This window comes from Littorina saxatilis, linkage group LG9, assembly GCF_037325665.1.
Source record: "Littorina saxatilis isolate snail1 linkage group LG9, US_GU_Lsax_2.0, whole genome shotgun sequence".
Classification (NCBI taxonomy): domain Eukaryota; kingdom Metazoa; phylum Mollusca; class Gastropoda; order Littorinimorpha; family Littorinidae; genus Littorina; species Littorina saxatilis.
The window spans coordinates 59,515,959-59,536,955 of record NC_090253.1 but is presented as its reverse complement, the minus strand read 5'-3'; the positions used below and the strand labels follow the sequence as shown (position 1 = coordinate 59,536,955).

General features: G+C 43.2%; 1 protein-coding gene across 1 annotated transcript in view; it reads left to right on the top strand.

Moving 5' to 3' along the window:
* Positions 1 to 111: 111 nt before the first annotated feature.
* The window catches only part of LOC138976640 (histone-lysine N-methyltransferase SETD1B-A-like), a 32,533-nt gene continuing 11,647 nt past the window's right edge, over positions 112 to 20,997 (top strand). Inside the window, exons 1-13 of the mRNA XM_070349509.1 lie at positions 112 to 300; positions 423 to 571; positions 3,237 to 3,332; positions 5,333 to 5,503; positions 8,576 to 8,675; positions 9,035 to 10,764; positions 11,823 to 12,056; positions 12,415 to 12,505; positions 14,965 to 15,075; positions 15,474 to 15,711; positions 16,736 to 16,876; positions 18,081 to 19,191; positions 20,983 to 20,997. The exon at positions 20,983 to 20,997 is cut by the window's right edge and continues 196 nt beyond it. Of these exons, the coding sequence (XP_070205610.1) occupies positions 270 to 300; positions 423 to 571; positions 3,237 to 3,332; positions 5,333 to 5,503; positions 8,576 to 8,675; positions 9,035 to 10,764; positions 11,823 to 12,056; positions 12,415 to 12,505; positions 14,965 to 15,075; positions 15,474 to 15,711; positions 16,736 to 16,876; positions 18,081 to 19,191; positions 20,983 to 20,997 (4,218 nt within the window). The 5' untranslated portion in view covers positions 112 to 269. The remainder of the gene's footprint in view (positions 301 to 422; positions 572 to 3,236; positions 3,333 to 5,332; positions 5,504 to 8,575; positions 8,676 to 9,034; positions 10,765 to 11,822; positions 12,057 to 12,414; positions 12,506 to 14,964; positions 15,076 to 15,473; positions 15,712 to 16,735; positions 16,877 to 18,080; positions 19,192 to 20,982) is intronic.

The following is a 20,997-nucleotide window of genomic DNA, read 5'->3' as shown; positions in this document are numbered from 1 at the left end:
TTATTACACGGTGATCCTTGTTATCAGACAAAGAAAACATGTCTCTAAGTATTTTGTGCAAAATGGTGGACAGCTTCGCTTGACATGCGAGGGCATTGTGGGATTGATGGGAATTTGTTGGAGATACTGGACACGAAAAGCGCTGTCTGATTTATCTTCATCATACCTGTTCTTGACACCTTACCTGCTACGGATCGCCGTCACCTTCAATCTAAGGACCTAGGCTATGCGTTCTGGCCGCCAAGTCGGCCCCAAAGAACTGCATAGCCATGGAATACGACAGACGACACCACCACTCCAGTGAGACTCTTATAGTGATTTGTTTTGATATGGAAATTGCAACAATTGTTTTCTTGTTTTCTGTCAATTTTGTTGATATTTTCCTAACCTCGGATGATTAACTGTACATTTGACTGTTTCAGATGTCAATGGAGTCCACAGGCCGCCGCCACCTGATATGCATCAGCAACCCTCAGACAAGAAACGGCGCAACTACAAGTTAATAGTGGACCCTACAATACACAGCTACAAAGGAAATGCCAAAGTCTATCGCTTTGATGGAATCAACCCGGTAAGAATGGTACAGAGGGGAACTGACTTATCTGCAAGACATGGTTCAGTTTAACTGAAGAAGTGAAAAGAAAACAAACAATGTTTCATTCAGTTAGCTGAGTTACCTGTGCTCTCTTCAGTAAGCATGTGAACTGATTTGTAAACAAGGCAACATTGTTTTTTGAAAAAGTTTTTATCTGATGCAGACTATTTGGTGTGCAAATATTGAAACTTTCCAACATTTGGTCCAAGTATCAACTCTTGCGTCAGAACAATGCCAGCTTCAAGTTTAATCAAGTGAAGAGGAATAAATCAAGGGAGGTCATCCCCCTGATCAATGGGAGTCATTTCCCCTGATAAGATTTTCTTTTGTAAACAAGATGTTTTGATGAAGTTTGCATTTTTATTAAATATAATTTTCATCATGATTTTGTTTAAATAAATTTGTAGTACAGTAAAACCTGTCTCTAACGGACACCCTTGGGGAATGGTAATAGTGTCCCTATTAGACAGGTGTCCCTTCTTCACAGGTGGAGGGGCCGGGGCAATATTTTACAAAGAGCACGTAAAATGAACAAGACACTTTTTGTCAGTCCTGTAGTACGGTATGTATTTATTGGATTGAACATGAGACTCACTGAAAATGTGAGTAAACAAATGATACATGTAGCAAACAACAACAACAACAACATCCCCCTCCCCCACACACACCTATCCCGTTCCCTACACACACTGTGCATTCAAACTTACGCAAGTCGGACGTCACAAAGCTAAAAATAGCTGACTCTTCATCAGTCATTCAACGGGAAATTCCGCAGTGTGTCTCGACCAAATTGGGTCAGCTCTTGTTTCATTCAGTTTTTCTAGTCTCAGCATAAATGCATGGAACAAAAATTTAGCTGTGTTAACTATTGTTTCCTTCGAACCATTGCTTACAAAGAGAGAGAGATCATCACGTCTTCTTTTTCCGATTTGATCCTCGCGATCTGTGTTTTACCACATCCCATCTCCTTCGCCACATCTCGGCATGATTGGCCGCTATCTAGTTTTTTCAAGGCAGCGACACGCTGCTCTAAAGTCAACGCTTTTCTTTTTCCTGCTGGAGATTCCATTTTCAAACACAGTAGTCTACTGTTTCTTTTGGTTGTGACTGTATCCATAATGCGGAAAAGCGAAAGTGAGTGAGCAAAAGTGGATCTCCATCTAAACAAGCCACTGATTAGTCAGAAAAGGGACAGGACAACCAATCAACAATCATTTGGGCTACGGCTGCCGAGCACTGACTTGCATAACAGTCGAGTTTTCGAAGTTGCGTTTTTATGTACGTTGTGTCCGTTTGTGACAGTGTTTACACTTCCTACGGTCCGAAAAATCGTGTCCGCGTCCGTAAGTGGCAGGTGTCCGCCCGTTAAAGGTTAGTTATTGTTGAAATCGTGTTCGTGCCATGATAAACTGTCCGTATGTAGCAGGTGGCCGTTACAACAAGGGTCCGCTAGACTCAGGTTTTACTGTACAATACGCAAGACATGTTTTATTTTAAAGCAAAAACAACAACAGCTGGTGAATGAGAAGTGACCTATAATTAATTATACAAATAATTGAAAATGATGGTAAGGACAGGAGACCACTTCTTTAATTTATGTAGAAAATTAAATGATAGGATATTTTTTCAGGAGTAGGGTATATATGCTGGTAGTCGAGAAAGCCGAATATAAACAAAAGGTTTTTAAGTATGACAAGAGAAAAAACAAGACACAAGTTAAAAACATTTACTGAGAATTAACTTAATTTTTTTTATTGTAGACTCAGTTTCCTACTGATCAGAGAATATTTGATAATGTAGAAAATAAAGATAAAATAGAAGACTTGTTATATTAAAAGCATATCTGACAATCTAGGTGTGCCTAATTTGGAGGAAAAAAAATCATGCCAGATTATTTCTCGTAACTACAGTAGAAACTGAGCGTTCAAGTGAAATATAGTATCTGAGAAAAAACATCAGGATTTCACTTCACATGTCAACTTTTTCATGCTTCATAGGTGGCTACAAACAACTGGGAAGCATAGTGCATATATTTGAATTGCTTTAGACTCAGAGTTTGGCGTGCTTTTTTTAAAAAACCTTATCTGTGCACGAAAGGGCTATTTTTGGAAGAGGCTTTGAACAGGTGTAAATTGTAATGCCATTTTTTGTTTGTGTAATTAGTTTAGGTGAAGGTAGAAACATAAGTCAGGCATTTGAATTGTCCGCCGAAAGGCAAATTTTTTTTTGTTCCGCCGAAAAAGCAAAAGTGTCAGCCGAAAAAATAAATTGGGGAGGCAAAAATGGTTCTTAAAAATGAATATAAAGGCAAACTTGGAGCTAAGATGACACCAAAGTACACCAGTTGGGTTCTTTGGAGAAAAAAAAATTCCGCCCCAAATGCCCCCAAACCCCCCTAGCAGGGCTAGGCGCTTCGCGCCGTCGACTTTGCTATTACTTACAAATGTTCAGCCTTTTTTTACTTTTTTCAATTCCCATGCCTGATAAGTGTACATCCGAGTTCATGTTAGGGGTGAGGATTGAAAGGAGTCGGGTATTTTGATAGTTCATATCGCTTTGTGGGTAACAGTAAAGCCCAGGGCTGGGCAGGTCCTTGAAATTTGTGTTTAAAATTGTTCACCTGTACTCTTTGCTTGATTAGGACGGGCACGTGATTGACGCCCGTGACCCTCGACCTCGTTATCAACGAATCTGGTGCCGACGGCAGGCAGCTGATCTCCCCGTTCCACAGTTCAAGGTACGGTGGAGTTATCATGTCCAGCTTGCATGAAGGAGAGTGTATTGTTTCAATGTTTTTTTTGTATTTATATATTTGTCTTTATTTTGTTTTTTGAAAAGCCGCTTCAGGCAAGGGAAGGGAGACAATCACTCAGTAAGCAGGAGTTATTTTGAACCCAATTCCTAACACATACACTGACATCAAGAACTTAAGTATTATACTGAGAAGGTTAGATTATGTTCTTTTTTTTCTGTATTTGTGTGTGAAGTATATGGAGTAGTACCGTATTTGACGGACTACAAGCTGCGACTTTAAAAAAAAAAAAAATCGCATTGCGGCTTATAAAAAGATGCGGCTAAAACGTTACCTAAACTTGAATACCATTCACAGACCTGTTTACTCTTACGGAATGGGCGGAAGTTTTACGGATTTAAGATCGTCTTTCCGCTTGTCCGCGCACTGCTTGAAGTCTTCCGCAATTTGGCGCGATTTTGAGAAAAAAATATTTGTGATGTTTTCGGTAAAAAGTTGCGATAGTTTTCTCAGTATTAAGACGTCTTTCGTCAATTTCCGGTTAGAACGGTGTCTTCTTCCGGGACTTTGGTTACACGTGTTGCCTGTTGGTGTCCTTTTGCAAAATGCCTCCAAAAAGAAAGGAACAACACCGACACGAAACTGACGATGAAGAGCGCGATAGTGCGTGTGGGGCAGAGAAGAAGAGAATCTATTATCAGAAGTGGAAAGAAGATTACTCAAAGAAGTATCCGGACTTGACGGTTTCCAGGAAATTTGGACCAAGCCATTCTTACTGCACGCTGTGTGACAGTCATTTCTCGATCACTTTTTTCTTTCTATTTGCTTTCTCCGAAAACTACATCTCAAATATACAATGACGCTATCATGTAATGTAGAATTAAGTTGATCATTTCTTTGCACACAGCAAATTATGAAAAAAAGAGTGTTTTATTGCTTTAGAGCGAGTTTGTGGCTTCAAAAAAAATCTTCCGCATGAAGTGGAAAATCTTCCTCATTTTCCTTCAAATCTTCCTCATGGGTCAATGTCAGGGTAAACAGGTCTGCATTCACCTAATGGAAGTCGCCGCGGATTTTCATTTCGCTCGATTAGCGATTACCGGTACTTTATTAGCTCTCTACTCAAGACTCGGCGCTTTTCTCTTTCTTTCGCGAATCTTCGTTTGTCAACAAGTCGTCGTGACAAGATAGCGTACAGAGAAACACCGGATGTATCAGGATCTCGCGCGTGCGAGATTTCGTTTTTTTGTGTCTCGCGATAGTTGGAGGAGCGAGAGCCGCCATGTTGTGTTTTCGTCTGCTCGAAATGTGCGCAAAAGTCGTAAATCATCCAAAAAAAAGCTTATTCCGGGCGGGACTACATGTGTGTGTTGGTTACAAATTGTGTGTGTGATATTTTTCTTCAAACTTTTTCACTTTTCTTCTTTGTTTCACTTGTTTATTCTCGGAGCCGATTTCGCCAAATACCGTACTTTCGTTTGCCTGGTTGTTTTGATTGATTGACACGATCTGATTATATTTTTTTCGACGGCGGCTAATATAGTGACGCGGCCTATATGTGGCTCGTCCCAATTTTTTTGTTAAAAGTCGGGGGTGCGGCTTATAAAACGGTGCGTCTTGTAATCCGTCAAATACAATAACAGAGAGTGGTGAGCTAGGTTGTGAATAAGTGTTGCTCAGGTGGATTATGTGTTCCAGTTGGTTCCCTCCCTTTGTTCAGCAGACAAAACTGAATAACCAGCTTCATTTGTGTGCATTGGTAGCCACACCGGATTTTGTTATGGCCAAAGCCAGAAGTATTTTTTTTCTCAGATTCTTTTTTTCCCCTGTCAAGTCTGTACTATGTATGTACTGTTGAGGCACAGCATACAAGATTTGTTATCTATGGTTTTGTTTTGCCTGTACATTTTGGTGTGCTTATTGATGGTATTGTTATGCTAAAACTTCAATTTAAGGATGATATCATACCTGAATTTTCCCTTCAGTATGACCATAACTATGTGGGAACACCTCCGCCCAAAGAGGTGACCTTCACCAACCTCAATGACAACATCAACAGAGACTTCCTAGAGAACATGTGCAAGAGCTTCGGCACCATCGAGGAAGTGCGCATCTATTACAACCCGAGGAGCAAGAAACACCTGGGGATTGGCAAGGTAAGGGTGTGGACGTTTCTTGTCTTGTGTTGCTTACTTGTCTTGTTCGGCTCTGCATAGAGATATGCCGTATTAAGAATTAGGCGTGACTTGTAACAGTTGTTCTGTTATTTTGGGGAGAAAAGAGTAAGTAACTAGAAGATTAGAAATTTGAGCTTTTGTTTGACAGGTGGTGTTCTTTTCTCCATGGTGCAGCAAATCTAATGTAAAAAGATGCAGGTAGAAATATCCTTATTATCGTCATTATCGTTAAATAGAGGGGTACCGTCAGAAATGGTTGTTGCTTAGCTGATGAGAGATGCAGAAGTAGGTCCATTCAGTTATTGCAGTTTGCTTGCATTTATTCCGTATACAGTGGCAGGCAGACCTGTTTACCAGTACGATTTGGGCGTATTTTGTACGCCAAATTATTATCGGTACGCAAATACGCGACACACGCACAAAATACGTCTAAAAAAAAGTCTAGAATACGTTTTTCGGTGTTGGTGTGCTGATTATGGAATGGTACAACTGATACCGGTTTCGGTCGAAGAGAGATAACCATGACAGCGAGTCTTCAGCTGTGGAAACCTTGTTCAGTTGTTGGCACGTGCAATCGTCTGGACAATCGTGGCAAAATGAAGCGGAAAAATTTACCAGTTTTGGATGACTGTACCAAGTCTAAACAGCAGAAGCAGCAGATTTTCTTGGAGAAATATAAGAGAGGGCCAGGAATTGTGGAGTCTACTATGGGAATAAGTCATGCACACTGCAAGTATTGTAAATCAGATTTCTCCGTTGCCCATGCTGGGAAATATGACATTGAACGACACTGCAGTTCTAAAACTCACCTGGACAAGGTTGCTGCAAAGAAATCCGCTGAAAGCTGCCAAGGAATTATGAAGTTCATTCCCGCAAAGCAAATCCTGCCAGAAGAAAAGGCTGTAGTCCGCGCTGAAGCAATGTTTTCTGAGATGATTGCCAGTAAAAATGAACTTGCCACTGTCAACCGCAGATGTTATTTCACGAACTTCATCTTTTCATTATAAATCTGTTTGGAAGACACTGGTTATAATGCTATTAACTGACAGGTAAATAAAATTGTTTTATTCCTGTTGTATTGGAAGGAGTTAAATTCTGAAGGTGTTCACAAGACATGCTATTCTTACACAAACACGTTTGCACCCACGCATACATTTTCCCTACCCCATATGGCTTTGCTTGCAAAGTACACCAACTTTTTGAAAAATACACTCAACTTTTTGGGAAAGTACTCTTGCCTCGGGTTTAGGGTAAACAGGTCTGGGCAGGAGAGGGAAGAATGGAGGACATATGATAGTTATAACATCATGAAGGAGCTTACACTACCAGTTTTCACAGTAGGTAGTATTAGTAATGACATTTTCATGAACTTTTGACTTAAAATATCTCGGGAACAAAAACACTGACTCGGGTAACGCGTCCTTGGTCGGAAAGAGTGCCTGAAACGTGGCTTGCTCAAAATTGGTGCTGCTGACTCAACGTGTCTCGCAGTTCCTGATTTTCAGATATGTTCTCTTCGGCTTGTTGATTAACATAAGAATCAACTACACTGTCATATTCTTAAAATGTAATGTTTCCATTGTTTAGGTTGTATCCCTTCTTTGTATAGCTGTTGGTGCCATAGCTTCTGTTTAGGTTGTATCCCTTCTTTGTATAGCTGTTGGTGCCATAGCTTCTGTTTAGGTTGTATCCCTTCTTTGTATAGCTGTTGGTGCCATAGCTTCTGTTTAGGTTGTATCCCTTCTTTGTATAGCTGTTGGTGCCATAGCTTCTGTTTAGGTTGTATCCCTTTGTATAGCTGTTGGTGCCATAGCTTCTGTTTAGGTTGTATCCCTTCTTTGTATAGCTGTTGGTGCCATAGCTTCTGTTTAGGTTGTATCCCTTCTTTGTATAGCTGTTGGTGCCATAGCTTCTGTTTAGGTTGTATCCCTTCTTTGTATAGCTGTTGGTGCCATAGCTTCTGTTTAGGTTGTATCCCTTCTTTGTATAGCTGTTGGTGCCATAGCTTCTGTTCAGGTTATATCCCTTCTTTTTATAGCTGTTGGTGCCGTAGCTTCTGTTTGGTCTTGGTTGTACATCCCACCCTCCTTTCATCCCTTCTTTTTATATTTAGTCAAGTTTTGACTAAATATTTTAACATCGAGGGGGAATCGAAACGAGGGTCGTGGTGTATGTGTGTGTGTGTGTGCGTGTGTGTGTGTGTGTGTAGAGCGATTCAGACTAAACTACTGGACCGATCTTTATGAAATTTGACATGAGAGTTCCTGGGTATGAAATCCCCGAACGTTTTTTTCATTTTTTTGATAAATGTCTTTGATGACGTCATATCCGGCTTTTCGTGAAAGTTGAGGCGGCACTGTCACGCCCTCATTTTTCAACCAAATTGGTTGAAATTTTGGTCAAGTACTCTTCGACGAAGCCCGGGGTTCGGTATTGCATTTCAGCTTGGTGGCTTAAAAATTAATTTATGACTTTGGTCATTAAAAATCTGAAAATTGTAAAAAAAAATAAAAATTTATAAAACGATCCAAATTTACGTTTATCTTATTCGCCATCATTTGCTGATTCCAAAAACATATCAATATGTTATATTCGGATTAAAAACAAGCTCTAAAAATTAAATATATAAAAATTATTATCAAATTTTTTTTTTCGAAATCAATTTAAAAACACTTTCATCTTATTCCTTGTCGGTTCCTGATTCCAAAAATATATAGATATGATATGTTTGGATTAAAAACACGCTCAGAAAGTTAAAACGAAGAGAGGTACAGAAAAGCGTGCTATCCTTCTCAGCGCAACGAATACCCCGCTCTTCTTGTCAATTCCACGTGCACTGCCTTTGCCACGGGCGGTGGAGTGACGATGCTACGAGTATACGGTCTTGCTGCGTTGCGTTGCGTTCAGTTTCATTCTGTGAGTTCGACAGCTACTTGACTAAATATTGTATTTTCGCCTTACGCGACTTGTTTTTTTCTTTGGCTGTAAAATGAAAAAATCAGCAAGTGGTTTGATACAAGATATAACCAGAGAATATTTGCAATGTTTTAGGTGTTGTACTCGTCATCTAAAGCTGCCAAGACATGTGTAGAGAAACTCAACAGAACGTCCAAAATGGGCAACATCATGAATGTCTTCGTCGACACCTTTGGTGAGTATTCTATGTTCCTTGACACCTATGGTGAATCTGTTGGGGAAACTGTCTGGGTTCTTGTGTTCTGGGTGTAATTTGTGAACGTGATTCAAGTGCAGAATTCTGTCATTGTCAGCTTGTCTTGCAACCATTGTTGTGAAAAGTCATTGGCTTTTTTTCCCCCCTCAACCGAGGATGGATGTTTTATGAGTATGGAGAGGAAGGGGCGGGAGGTATTCAATAAGACATTTAATTTATTGCTATTTTCTGTTGGTGTCGCATTGCTTGCACCATTGTTTTTCACTTGGTAGTTTGTAAGATTGAACCTGAGCTAGTAAGGAATTGTTGGCATACTTTGATTCCTATCTTGTGCACAGGCAAAGAGCGAAGCAAGCTGATAGAAGAGAAGACAACGGAGCGCCCCAAGTTGGACGTGGCGGGCCCGTCAAAGCGAGAAAGAAGCAACAGCTACAAGAAGGCCTTCAGCACAGAGGCCTACGATCCGGGGGACAACGACTTTGAGTACAACGGTGGCAGCTCTGCTGGTAACTCTGCTGGCAACTCGGCCAGTGGGAAGTTTGGCTACACTCACTCTGAGAGTGGCTACACCAGTCACTCTGGGGACATGGGTCACAGCAGTGACATGTATTCAGCGGGTACCCCGTTCAGTCAGACTTTCACGCCAGGCAGCATGTACGGTGAGATGCACGGTCAGGGCTTCACGCCCGCCAGCGACACCTACAGCCTCCACCACCAGCCCCATCATTCCCACCACCACCACCATTCGCAGCCTCATCAGACCTCATCTCGCTACGACATGCCCCCGCCCTCCACCCCTCACCCCCCGCCGCAGTTCAACAACAGTTTTGTCAACTTTGACCCCCAAGTTCCACCCCCTCCCCTCCCTGCAGAGCCACTCCCCCCCATCGCCACGCCCAGCAGTCATTACCAGTCCACCCCGCAGCAGCCGATTGCAACGCCCGACCATTATCACCACGATCGTGGGCGTGGTAGTAGCACTAGCAGTAGCAGCAGGGAAGATGGTGATCGTCACAGAAGTCGACATTACGACAGAGACTATGATTACGACAGAGACCATGAGAGAGACAGGGATCGTGATCGTGACAGAGAACGAGAACGGGGTCGTGATCGGGATCGGGATCGTGATAGGGATCGCAAAAGGGACAGTCGTGATAGTCGTGAGCGAGATCACAGTAGGGACAGCAAAAGGAGCCGGGATCGGGGCAGGGACAGTGACAGGTTAGATAACGGTGATAGACAACCTCCTGCCCCACCTCCTCCCGCCCCCAAACCTCTGGAAAAGGTTGTACGCCCCCCCACCCCCGAACCGGAACCAGAAGAGAAGCCACGGTTCATGAGCTTGGAGTCGAGGATTCAGAGTTTGTTGATGGGAGGGGTGGTTGAGGAGGAAGACACCAGTCACTCCAGTCGATCTCAGGAACTGGCCCAGGCCACTCCCGGTACCCCCCACACCCCGTCCACCCCTTCCGACGCTCGCCTTCAACAAAACAACGACAGCTCACGCTTGGGCTTCAACGGGCGTGACACCACCTGGGCCCAGACGCCCAACACCTCGACCTTCGACACGTCCCAGCAGCAGTCGACGAGCGCGGCGCCAGCCAGCGTGAAGGAGGAAGGCAGCGGCAGTGACATGGATGTGGATGACGACGACGACCGCATGAGTCTCTCCTCCATCAGCAGCGGGGAGGAAAAACTGCAGGTGAACCCGGCGGTCAGTTCAAACCTCAACTCTTCAGGAATGGGGATGGGCCAGTACCCGCCCAACCTCAACTCCTGGCAGTACCCGCAGGCCCCAGGCTTGTTCCCCTTCAACAGCTTCGGCAACCCCTACAGCAACGCGGCGTTCCAGAACGGCCTGGTGGACCAGACAGCCCAGCTGGAGGCGGACCTGATGCAGCAGGAGGAGGAGAGTCGCCAGCAGGACCACAAGTTCGCCATCGTGCTCAACGGCTTTGTCAAGGAGCTGAAGGACGTCATGCAGAAAGACCTGTGCAAGAAGATGGTGCAGTCCTCCGCCTTCAAGGCCTTCGAGTCCTGGTGGGACGGCGAGGAGCAGAAAGTGAAGGTAAGACGCTTTAGTATAGACATTAAAGGTAAGACGCTTTAGCGAAGACATTGAAGGGAAGATGCTTTAGCATAGACATTGAGCGTGTTTGGCATAAAAGTTGAGTGTTTGGCCTAGACATTGAGAGAGTTTGGCATAGAGATTGAGAGAGTTTGGCATAGAGATTGAGAGAGTTTGGCATAGAGATTAAGAAATAAAGAATGTTGTCGTTAAGCATAGAAAATGAAATTGTTTTGTATAGAAATTGAGAAGCTACAAGTGTTAGCTTAGAAATGAAAAGTTCTTGGAAGATAGATTAAGGTAACTGTGAGAGGTGGTTTGGTTTGGGGTTTTGTTTGGAAAAAAAGGTGCAGATTGTTGATGTAAACTTCTGTCCTGGTTTTAAACATTTTAATTCTGTTGGAAAAACATGTTATTAATGTATATGTGTGTGAGTGTGACTGTGAATGATCCTCTTCTAAACCATTGTGTTATGCTTACTAATCAATGAATGTACACCCACTACTGATGAAGCATATTTAGAGCTGAGATTGACTCTTTGAGTATGTGACCTGTTGGACAGAGTCTGGATCCTCTCACAACAGTAAATAAATCTTGGTGTATTGTACTTTGACCCAAGCACAGTGGTACCGGCTATGAAAGGCAGGCCTGAAAGTGGCGAGTATTTTACTCGCCATGGCGAGTAGAAACATGTATGTAACTGGCAAGTAGAAATGTTCATCTACTCGCCAAATGCGAGTAAAGTTGGTGAAACAAATTGTTGGTTTGGCTAGTAAAGTTTGCTCTCTGGCTAGTAAATTTTCAGAATCACTAGCCAAAGGCGAGTAAACCATTTGTTGGACTTTCAGGGCAACCCTGGGACCTACCAAAAACATCCCTACAGTGCAGCCGGCCTTGTAATGATATGTATTTTGGTCAATAATATATTAAACAAAAGGACTCCAAAAAGAATCCGTTATTGGGAGGTGTCCTTTCATGGAATGGACCTCACAATGCCGGTACCATTGTATAACATTGTTCAAAGCAGCATTTACCTCAACTTTCACTGTCTCTTCCAGCTACCAATCAAGCCTGCAGCACCGACAGAAAAGACAGCAGAGAAACCCGCCAAGCCTTCCAAGCCGGCAGTCAGCGGCATGGAGGGAATGAGTTCCGCCATTGCGTCGCTGTTCGAGTCCCGGCACCCCTGGACCAAAGATGGCGGTCTGGAGAACTCATACGGCTTCGGGGGTTTCAGTGGTGGCGGCTTGTTGGGGATACGTGGTGGCATGCCTCGCCTCCCGTCTTTTAAGGTAAGATTTATTTTCTATGATTGGAGTGGTTGTGTCGGTTTTGATGCTGTGATAGGTAATGGTTTTACGCAGAATTTTGGTTTTATTTTGCATCTATTTAACAAGAACAACAGAAAGTTACAGATAATATAGAATTTCACTTTTAAATTTTTTTACCCTTGACTTAATATTTTATTTGACCCTAAGTTGTCAAAGCTGCAACAGTATTCTCGCAAGCACCCAGTTTTATTAGCTTATTTGACTACCCCATGTGCCTGCAAGTAGAAGTGATCAAGTGTCTGTGTGCATTTGTTTGTGCGTTTGCACAGAAAATGAATGTTGGTGAAATAAAGACCATGGTGTGGATGTTGCTGTGCAGAAAAAGTTCCGTCCCCCGTCGCCCAGTGGTGAGGAGAGCAGGACTCGGGAAGAGAAAGAGAAGACCGAGGAAGCTGGGGATGATGCGTCAGGTACTCAAACTTTGATTTTTGACTCACATGCGAAGCAAAAGTGAGTCTATGTACTCACCCGAGTCGTCCGGCCGTCCGGAAAACTTTAACGTTGGATATTTCTTGGACACTATTCAGTCTATCAGTACCAAATTTGGCAAGATGGTGTATGATGACAAGGCCCCAAAAAACATACATAGCATCTTGACCTTGCTTCAAGGTCAAGGTCGCAGGGGCCATAAATGTTGTCTAAAAAACAGCTTTTTTTCACATTTTTCACATTTTCTCTGAAGTTTTTGAGATTGAATACCTCACCTATATATGATATATAGGGCAAAGTAAGCCCCATCTTTTGATACCAGTTTGGTTTACCTTGCTTCAAGGTCAAGGTCACAGGAGCTCTTCAAAGTTGGATTGTATACATATTTTGAAGTGACCTTGACCCTGAACTATGGAAGATAACTGTTTCAAACTTAAAAATTATGTGGGGCACATGTTATGCTTTCATCATGAGACACATTTGGTCACATATGATCAAGGTCAAGGTCACTTTGACCCTTATGAAATGTGACCAAAATAAGGTAGTGAACCACTAAAAGTGACCATATCTCATGGTAGAAAGAGCCAATAAGCACCATTGTACTTCCTATGTCTTGAATTAACAGCTTTGTGTTGCATGACCTTGATCTTGGGTCAAGGTCACATGTATTTTGGTAGGAAAAATGTGTAAAGCAGTTCTTAGTGTATGATGTCATTGCGATGTTTAGTTATTTGACCTTGACTCTGAAGGTCAAGGTCATGTAAAGGTCAAGGTCAAGCATGTGAGTCGTATGGGCTTTGCCCTTCTTGTTTTACGTTGATTTTTTTCAGTACGAGTTCTTCAGATTGCATGATTTTGTGTCATTTTTTCCATGGCCATGGGTTCAATCTTTTTTTCTTTTTACAATTTCACGATCTGTTGCTTAGTTTTTAAATGATACAGTGTGCATGTACAGATAAGGTTGGAAGCAGATTGTGGTAATGCTCATGAAGTTGCTGTCTGCCTGCATGTACAGATAAGGTTGGAAGCAGATTGTGGTAATGCTCATGAAGTTGCTGTCTGCCTGCATGTACAGATAAGGTTGGAAGCAGATTGTGGTAATGCTCATCAAGTTGCTGTCTGCTTGCATGTACAGATAAGGGTGGAAGCAGATTGTGGTAATGCTCATCAAGTTGCTGTCTGCCTGCATGTACAGATAAGGTTGGAAGCAGATTGTGGTAATGCTCATCAAGTTGCTGTCTGCTTGCATGTACAGATAAGGTTGGAAGCAGATTGTGGTAATGCTCATCAAGTTGCTGTCTGCTTGCATGTACAGATAAGGGTGGAAGCAGATTGTGGTAATGCTCATCAAGTTGCTGTCTGCTTGCATGTACAGATAAGGGTGGAAGCAGATTGTGGTAATGCTCATCAAGTTGCTGTCTGCCTGCATGTACAGATAAGGTTGGAAGCAGATTGTGGTAATGCTCATGAAGTTGCTGTCTGCCTGCATGTACAGATAAGAGTGGAAGCAGATTGTGGTAATGCTCATCAAGTTGCTGTCTGCCTGCATGTACAGATAAGAGTGGAAGCAGATTGTGGTAATGCTCATCAAGTTGCTGTCTGCTTGCATGTACAGATAAGGGTGGAAGCAGATTGTGGTAATGCTCATCAAGTTGCTGTCTGCCTGCATGTACAGATAAGGTTGGAAGCAGATTGTGGTAATGCTCATGAAGTTGCTGTCTGCCTGCATGTACAGATAAGGTTGGAAGCAGATTGTGGTAATGCTCATCTAGTTGCTGTCTGCTTGCATGTACAGATAAGGGTGGAAGCAGATTGTGGTAATGCTCATCAAGTTGCTGTCTGCTTGCATGTACAGATAAGGGTGGAAGCAGATTGTGGTAATGCTCATCAAGTTGCTGTCTGCCTGCATGTACAGATAAGGTTGGAAGCAGATTGTGGTAATGCTCATCAAGTTGCTGTCTGCTTGCATGTACAGATAAGGTTGGAAGCAGATTGTGGTAATGCTCATCAAGTTGCTGTCTGCTTGCATGTACAGATAAGGGTGGAAGCAGATTGTGGTAATGCTCATCTAGTTGCTGTCTGCTTGCATGTACAGATAAGGGTGGAAGCAGATTGTGGTAATGCTCATCAAGTTGCTGTCTGCTTGCATGTTTGTAGACAATTCAGAATCATGTAAATGTGTAATTATCATTTATAAGAAGTAGTGGCTCTTTTTGCTTTACCCACCCAAAACCTTTTCTTTCGCCTTTTTTTTCAGTTTGAGTGTGTAGTTTTCTTCCTTTTTTTTTCATCTTGGAAAACATCCTGTAAGTCAGGTTTGTTTTTCTCACAGTCAGAGCCCCAGCAGTGATTGGTATTCTGTCTCACAGTCTGTCTTCAATGTGATATTTTGTCAGGAAGAAGGGGGTAACTGGTACATGTGTTGATTGTGTTGGAACAGACCGCGATGAAGACAAGGACAAGTCGCTCAATGTATCAGCAGGCAGCAGACGCGTCATCTACAGCAGTGACAGCGACGAGGAATCCGATGACGACAAAGAGGCCTCCGCAGGTAAATATTACAGTGCTACCTCTTTTTAAAAAAGAGGGAATATTAAAAACGGAGGTCTATTTACAGACGTTTTGAATAGAAAATTGATAAAAAGCAATGCCTTGAAAGTGTGGTGCCACTGTTGGGAGTTTTGGAACAGAACTTGGGTCAGTCACCAGTCTTCTAATGTTGGTACAATGCATTTTCATGTTGACGTTTTAATGTGGCAGGAATGGCTGGCATGTACCTGGACAAGATTGGGAAGAATAAACTCAATTTTAGGCAATTTGGGATATTGTACAACTGTAGTTCTGAGGAACAAAGGTGAGTGGTTGAGACAACTTTTAGCCCAATTTGTTTAGATGAGTGTACTCTCCTGGCACCAGTCTATAACTGGAAATCAATTTTCTCTGTCTCAGCTGAAGATGAGGAAGACGAAGATGAGGAAAGCGAAGAAGACAGCGATGAAGAAGACGATGAAGAAGAAGAGGAATCGGGAGTGTCTGTGGCTGACTCATCCGAAGAGGAGGAGGAGGAGGACGAGGAGGAAGTAGAGGCAGAAGACAAAGAGGAGGAAGACGAACTAGGGGCAAAGAAAAAATCTCATGATGTGAAAGTCAGCGAAGATAATGAGTCGTCTGAATCTGAATCTGAAGAGTAAGTTGTGTGTGTGTGCTGGCGTACGTGCGTGTGTTTGTGCTTGTGTGTGTTTTGTGTGTGTGTGTGAATGTGTTTTCATGTGTGTGTGTGTGAATGTGTTTTCATGTGTGTGTGTGTGTGTGAATGTGTTTTCATGTGTGTGTGTGTGAATGTGTTTTCATGTGTGTGAATGTGTTTTCCTGTGAATGTGTTTTCATGTGTGTGTGTGTGAATGTGTTTTCATGTGTGTGTGTGCTTAGACTGTCTGTGAAGTGGGACCACATTCACATCCTCTTGGTTTGCTTGCTTGCCATAGATCATTGCTGCGATGAGCAAAGATACTTGACTTTTGGGGGGCTTAGGTCACATCAACACATTTTAGATTTTATGATGGGGCACTTTTTCCCAAAGTCTGGCTGTGTTTTTGAGTCACTTGAGAAAAAGTGACTCTATGTAATCGGTCAGTGTTAGTCTGTCCGGCCGGCCGGCCGGCCGGCCGTAGACACCACCTTAACGTTGGACTTTTCTCGGAAACTATCAAAGCGATCGGGCTCATATTTTGTTTAGTCGTGACCTCCAATGACCTCTACACTTTAACGATGGTTTCGTTGACCTTTGACCTTTTTCAAGGTCACAGGTCAGCGTCAAAGGAAAAATTAGACATTTTATATCTTTGACAAAGTTCATCGGATGTGATTGAAACTTTGTAGGATTATTCTTTACATCAAAGTATTTACATCTGTAGCCTTTTACGAACGTTATCAGAAAAACAAGGGAGATAACTAGCCTTTTCTGTTCGGCAACACACAACTTAACGTTGGGCTTTTCTCGGAAACTATAAAAGTGACCGGGCTCAAATTTTATGTGAACGTGACTCATTGTGTTGTGAATAGCAATTTCTTCCTGTCCATCTGATGCCTCATATAATATTCAGAACTGCGAAAGTGACTCGATCGAGCGTTTGCTCTTCTTGTTTGTTTGTCTCTCTATCTTTTGTTGTATGGAGGAAAAAAACCTGAAGGCATGTATTTCTTGCCAACAGTGACGAGAAAGAGGAAGCAGAAGCCAAGAAGAAAGGGGAAGACAAGTCAGACTCGAGCAAGGAGGAATCGGAAGACATCGACATCGAAGCTGACAGTGATTCTGAAGACAAGGAATTGTCTTCCCCTAAATCAAGTCCCATGTGAGGAGTGTTTCATTTTTGTCACAAATCAAGACTGATTGATTTTTACTCTTTCTTGAGTTGCTAATGCAGAGGAATAACACAAAATCCACCAGGCGGCAGTAGAAATAAACCCAAATACTCCGAAGCTGCTCACTTGTGTACAGATATTGTCATTCCCCTTGCAGTTTGGATGATTATGTAAAATTAACTGTTTTGGGAGAATTTAATCCCCAGTTGAATTGAAAGTTTAAAGAACTCTTACTGTTCACTGTTTATGAATTCTTTCATGTTTTTGACTCACATGCGAAGCAAAAGTGAGTCTATGTACTCACCCGAGTCGTCCGTCCGTCCGTCCGGACGTCCGGAAAACTTTAACGTTGGATATTTCTTGGACACTATTCAGTCTATCAGTACCAAATTTGGCAAGATGGTGTATGATGACAAGGCCCCAAAAAACATACATAGCATCTTGACCTTGCTTCAAGGTCAAGGTCGCAGGGGCCATAAATGTTGCCTAAAAAACAGCTATTTTTCACATTTTTCCCATTTTCTCTGAAGTTTTTGAGATTGAATACCTCACCTATATATGATATATAGGGCAAAGTAAGCCCCATCTTTTGATACCAGTTTGGTTTACCTTGCTTCAAGGTCAAGGTCACAGGAGCTCTTCAAAGTTGGATTGTATACATATTTTGAAGTGACCTTGACCCTGAACTATGGAAGATAACTGTTTCAAACTTAAAAATTATGTGGGGCACATGTTATGCTTTCATCATGAGACACATTTGGTCACATATGATCAAGGTCAAGGTCACTTTGACCCTTATGAAATGTGACCAAAATAAGGTAGTGAACCACTAAAAGTGACCATATCTCATGGTAGAAAGAGCCAATAAGCACCATTGTACTTCCTATGTCTTGAATTAACAGCTTTGTGTTGCATGACCTTGGATGACCTTGACCTTGGGTCAAGGTCACATGTATTTTGGTAGGAAAAATGTGTAAAGCATGTGAGTCGTATGGGCTTTGCCCTTCTTGTTATTTTTGGGGGGGGGGGGGGGGGGGGGGGGGGGGGGGGGGACTTTGTCTGAATATCGTGGAAGTGGTTTTGGTTTAAAAAGCAATGTTCAGGTTTCTCATTATTTTGGTGGGAACTTTATTTGAATATCCTTGAAGTGGTTTGGGCTTTTAAATTAACATTGTTTTTATGTTTCTATCACAGTGCCAAAAACAACGAGGCAAAGCCGGAAGCAAAAACATCTTCAGATTCAGCGGCCACGTCGACCAGTCCGCGCCAAGCCCTGTCGCCCATCACGGAAGAGAAGGAGGAGGAGGACATGGTTGTGGACAAGGACAAAGCGGCAGACAAGAAGGTGGAAGAAAAGAAATCAAAGGACGAAGAGAATGCGAATGTGGATGTGGAGGAGAGTGAAGAAGGGGAGATCACTTCAAGCACCGAACAAGACGCTGATAAATCGGCTTCGGAGGCGGAGAGAAAAGTGGATCTTCCCGAGGAGAAGGAGGAAGGTGAAATCAAGGATGACGAAAAGAAAGAAGAGGAGGTGGAGAAACCAGAAGAAAAATCCCAAGCACCCCCATCCCCCGTCCCGACCACCCCCACCAAGCCCAAAGGCAAAGGTCGCAGAGGCCGCAAGAAATCCGTCCAGTCTCCCCAGCCGCCAAGCGAGCTGTCAGCCGCCACGGATGGCAACACAGACACAGAACAGTCGCTGGTGTCCAAAGACGCTACAGAGGAGGAGACGTCTGAAATGGACGTCGAGGCCAAAGAAGGGGTGACAGAGAGTTCGGCGCAGGAGGAGGAAGACGCCAGACCCTACGTCAACCCCGCCATCATGGAGCACGACTACTCCGCCGCCCCCATCAAACGAAAAATTGTCCCCATGGACGACCAAGACTCCGAGCTGACGGACTCGGCGGACGAAAGTGCAATGGACCTGTACCAGGACGTGTGGATCGAGCATAATTACTGTTTACCCATTCCCAAAGACAATGTGACGCCCGTCAGCTTGGTCACTGGTAAGAAACCAGTACCGGTGTCCGACTCGTCGCCCCCCAAGACGCCAAAATCTAAAAAGAGCAAGAAAGCGGAGGCTGAGGCAGCCAAGGCCGCCGCAGAGGAATCAACGCCCGAAGCGCCAGCAAAGAAGGGCAAAGGAAAGAAGGAGGGCAAGGGTCAAGGTCACGCAAAGAAGGAGACGTTGAAGGACATCACGAACAAGGGCAGCCGAGAGTTGGCCAGTCTGATGTCTGAAGACCATGTCCCCAAGTCGCCCATCACCTTTGAGCAGCGCACGCTGCAGGAGGAGGGACAGGTGGGTGCATCTTAGTTGTTTGTGTGTTGGGTTGTAGACTGGACACTATCAAAATCGCCATTGGCATTCCTCAGCCGTGCACTTAACGAGTGCTTCACTTCTTGCAAAGCAGCGTTATGTTGGCTGCAGTCTGATTTTGAAAAAATGGAAGAAATTTGGTAAAGTAGTTTTTTGTCTAGTAAGGTGTAAACACTGCGAATTCATTTTGCCCTCATGTGCTTGTAAAAGGTTTGTAATGCAGGCATCTAGTGTACCTGCATGATTCCGTATTAACTGCTTATGAAAAGAGAAAGTGTTTCTTTTCAGTTCCAGGGAAATGGTGTTTGGTAATCATTTGTTGGCCTAGTGGTAAGGCGTCCGCCCCGTGATCGGGAGGTCGTGGGTTCGAACCCCGGCCGGGTCATACCTAAGACTTTAAAATTGGCAATCTAGTGGCTGCTCCGCCTGGCGTCTGGCATTATGGGGTTAGTGCTAGGACTGGTTGGTCCGGTGTCAGAATAATGTGACTGGGTGAGACACGAAGCCTGGGCTACGACTTCTGTCTTGTGTGTGGCGCACGTTATACTGTCAAAGCAGCACCGCCCTGATATGGCCCTTCGTGGTCGGCTGGGCGTTAAGCAAACAAACAAACAAAAATCATTTGTTGCATCTTGGGAACAACACTAATGCTGCTGTTTATTTTTTAAGCAACGTCTAATTAAACTTAAAGAGCTGCCTGTTATGCGGCAGCTGGCTTGAATCATGAATGTATCAACTCCGGGTCAGTTAGTTCCAGCTTCCATTTAACTTGTCATTGGGATCAGTGTGACTGGCAGCTCTGGGTAACAATGCTGCTTTTACCCCTTGACTGACGGAAGAATGTAGTTACAAAAATTGAATATAAATTCATAACTTGCAAGGTGCAGTGGAACCCCCCTTATAAGACCTAAAAAAAAAACCTGAGAAAATCAGGTCTTAAAAAGGAGGGGAGTCTTAAAATGGGGGTACTTTTATAGAGGTTATGAACAGAAAGTTTGAGGTCTTAAAAAGGAGGAAGTCTTGAATAAGGGGGTCTTAAAAAGGAGGGAGTCTTAAACTGGGGGTCTTAAAGAGGACGGAGTCTTAAACTGGGGGTCTTAAAGAGGACGGAGTCTTAAACTGGGGGTCTTAAAGAGGAGGGAGTCTTAAACTGGGGGTCTTAAAGAGGACGGAGTCTTGAATAAGGGGGTCTTAATGAGGAGGGAGTCTTGAATAATGGGGTCTTAAAAAGGAGGGAGTCTTGAATAAGGGGGTCTTAAATAGGAGGGAGTCTTGAATAAGGGGGTCTTAAAGAGGAGGGAGTCTTGAATAAGGGGGTCTTAAAAAGGAGGGAGTCTTGAATAAGGGGGTCTTAAAAAGGAGGGAGTCTTTTATTTTTTATTTTTGGTTTAAACACAATTTTATTCAAAATACATGACATGAAACAATTAACAAAAATGCAGCTAGGAGGAAGTCTAAAATTAAGGGGTCTTAAAAAAGGAGTGGGTCTAAAATTAAGGGGTCTTAAAAAAGGAGTGGGTCTAAAATTAGGGGGTCTTAAAAAGGGGGTTCCACTGTAGAACAATTCGACCAAATCTGAGAAATGGTCTCCAGGGGAGGTAATCATCTTGCAGCACTTCAAAGGGCAATAATACAGCTGTTGCATACCTTGTCAGAGAATTGATTTTTTTTCATCCTCACAAAAAAACCCACCTCTTACGCTACTCTGGCAGTCATGGGGTTAAGAAAAAAAAAGAAGTAAGAAGGGTAATGGCCCAATCTTTCCCCCCACAGGTGTTCTTCGACATC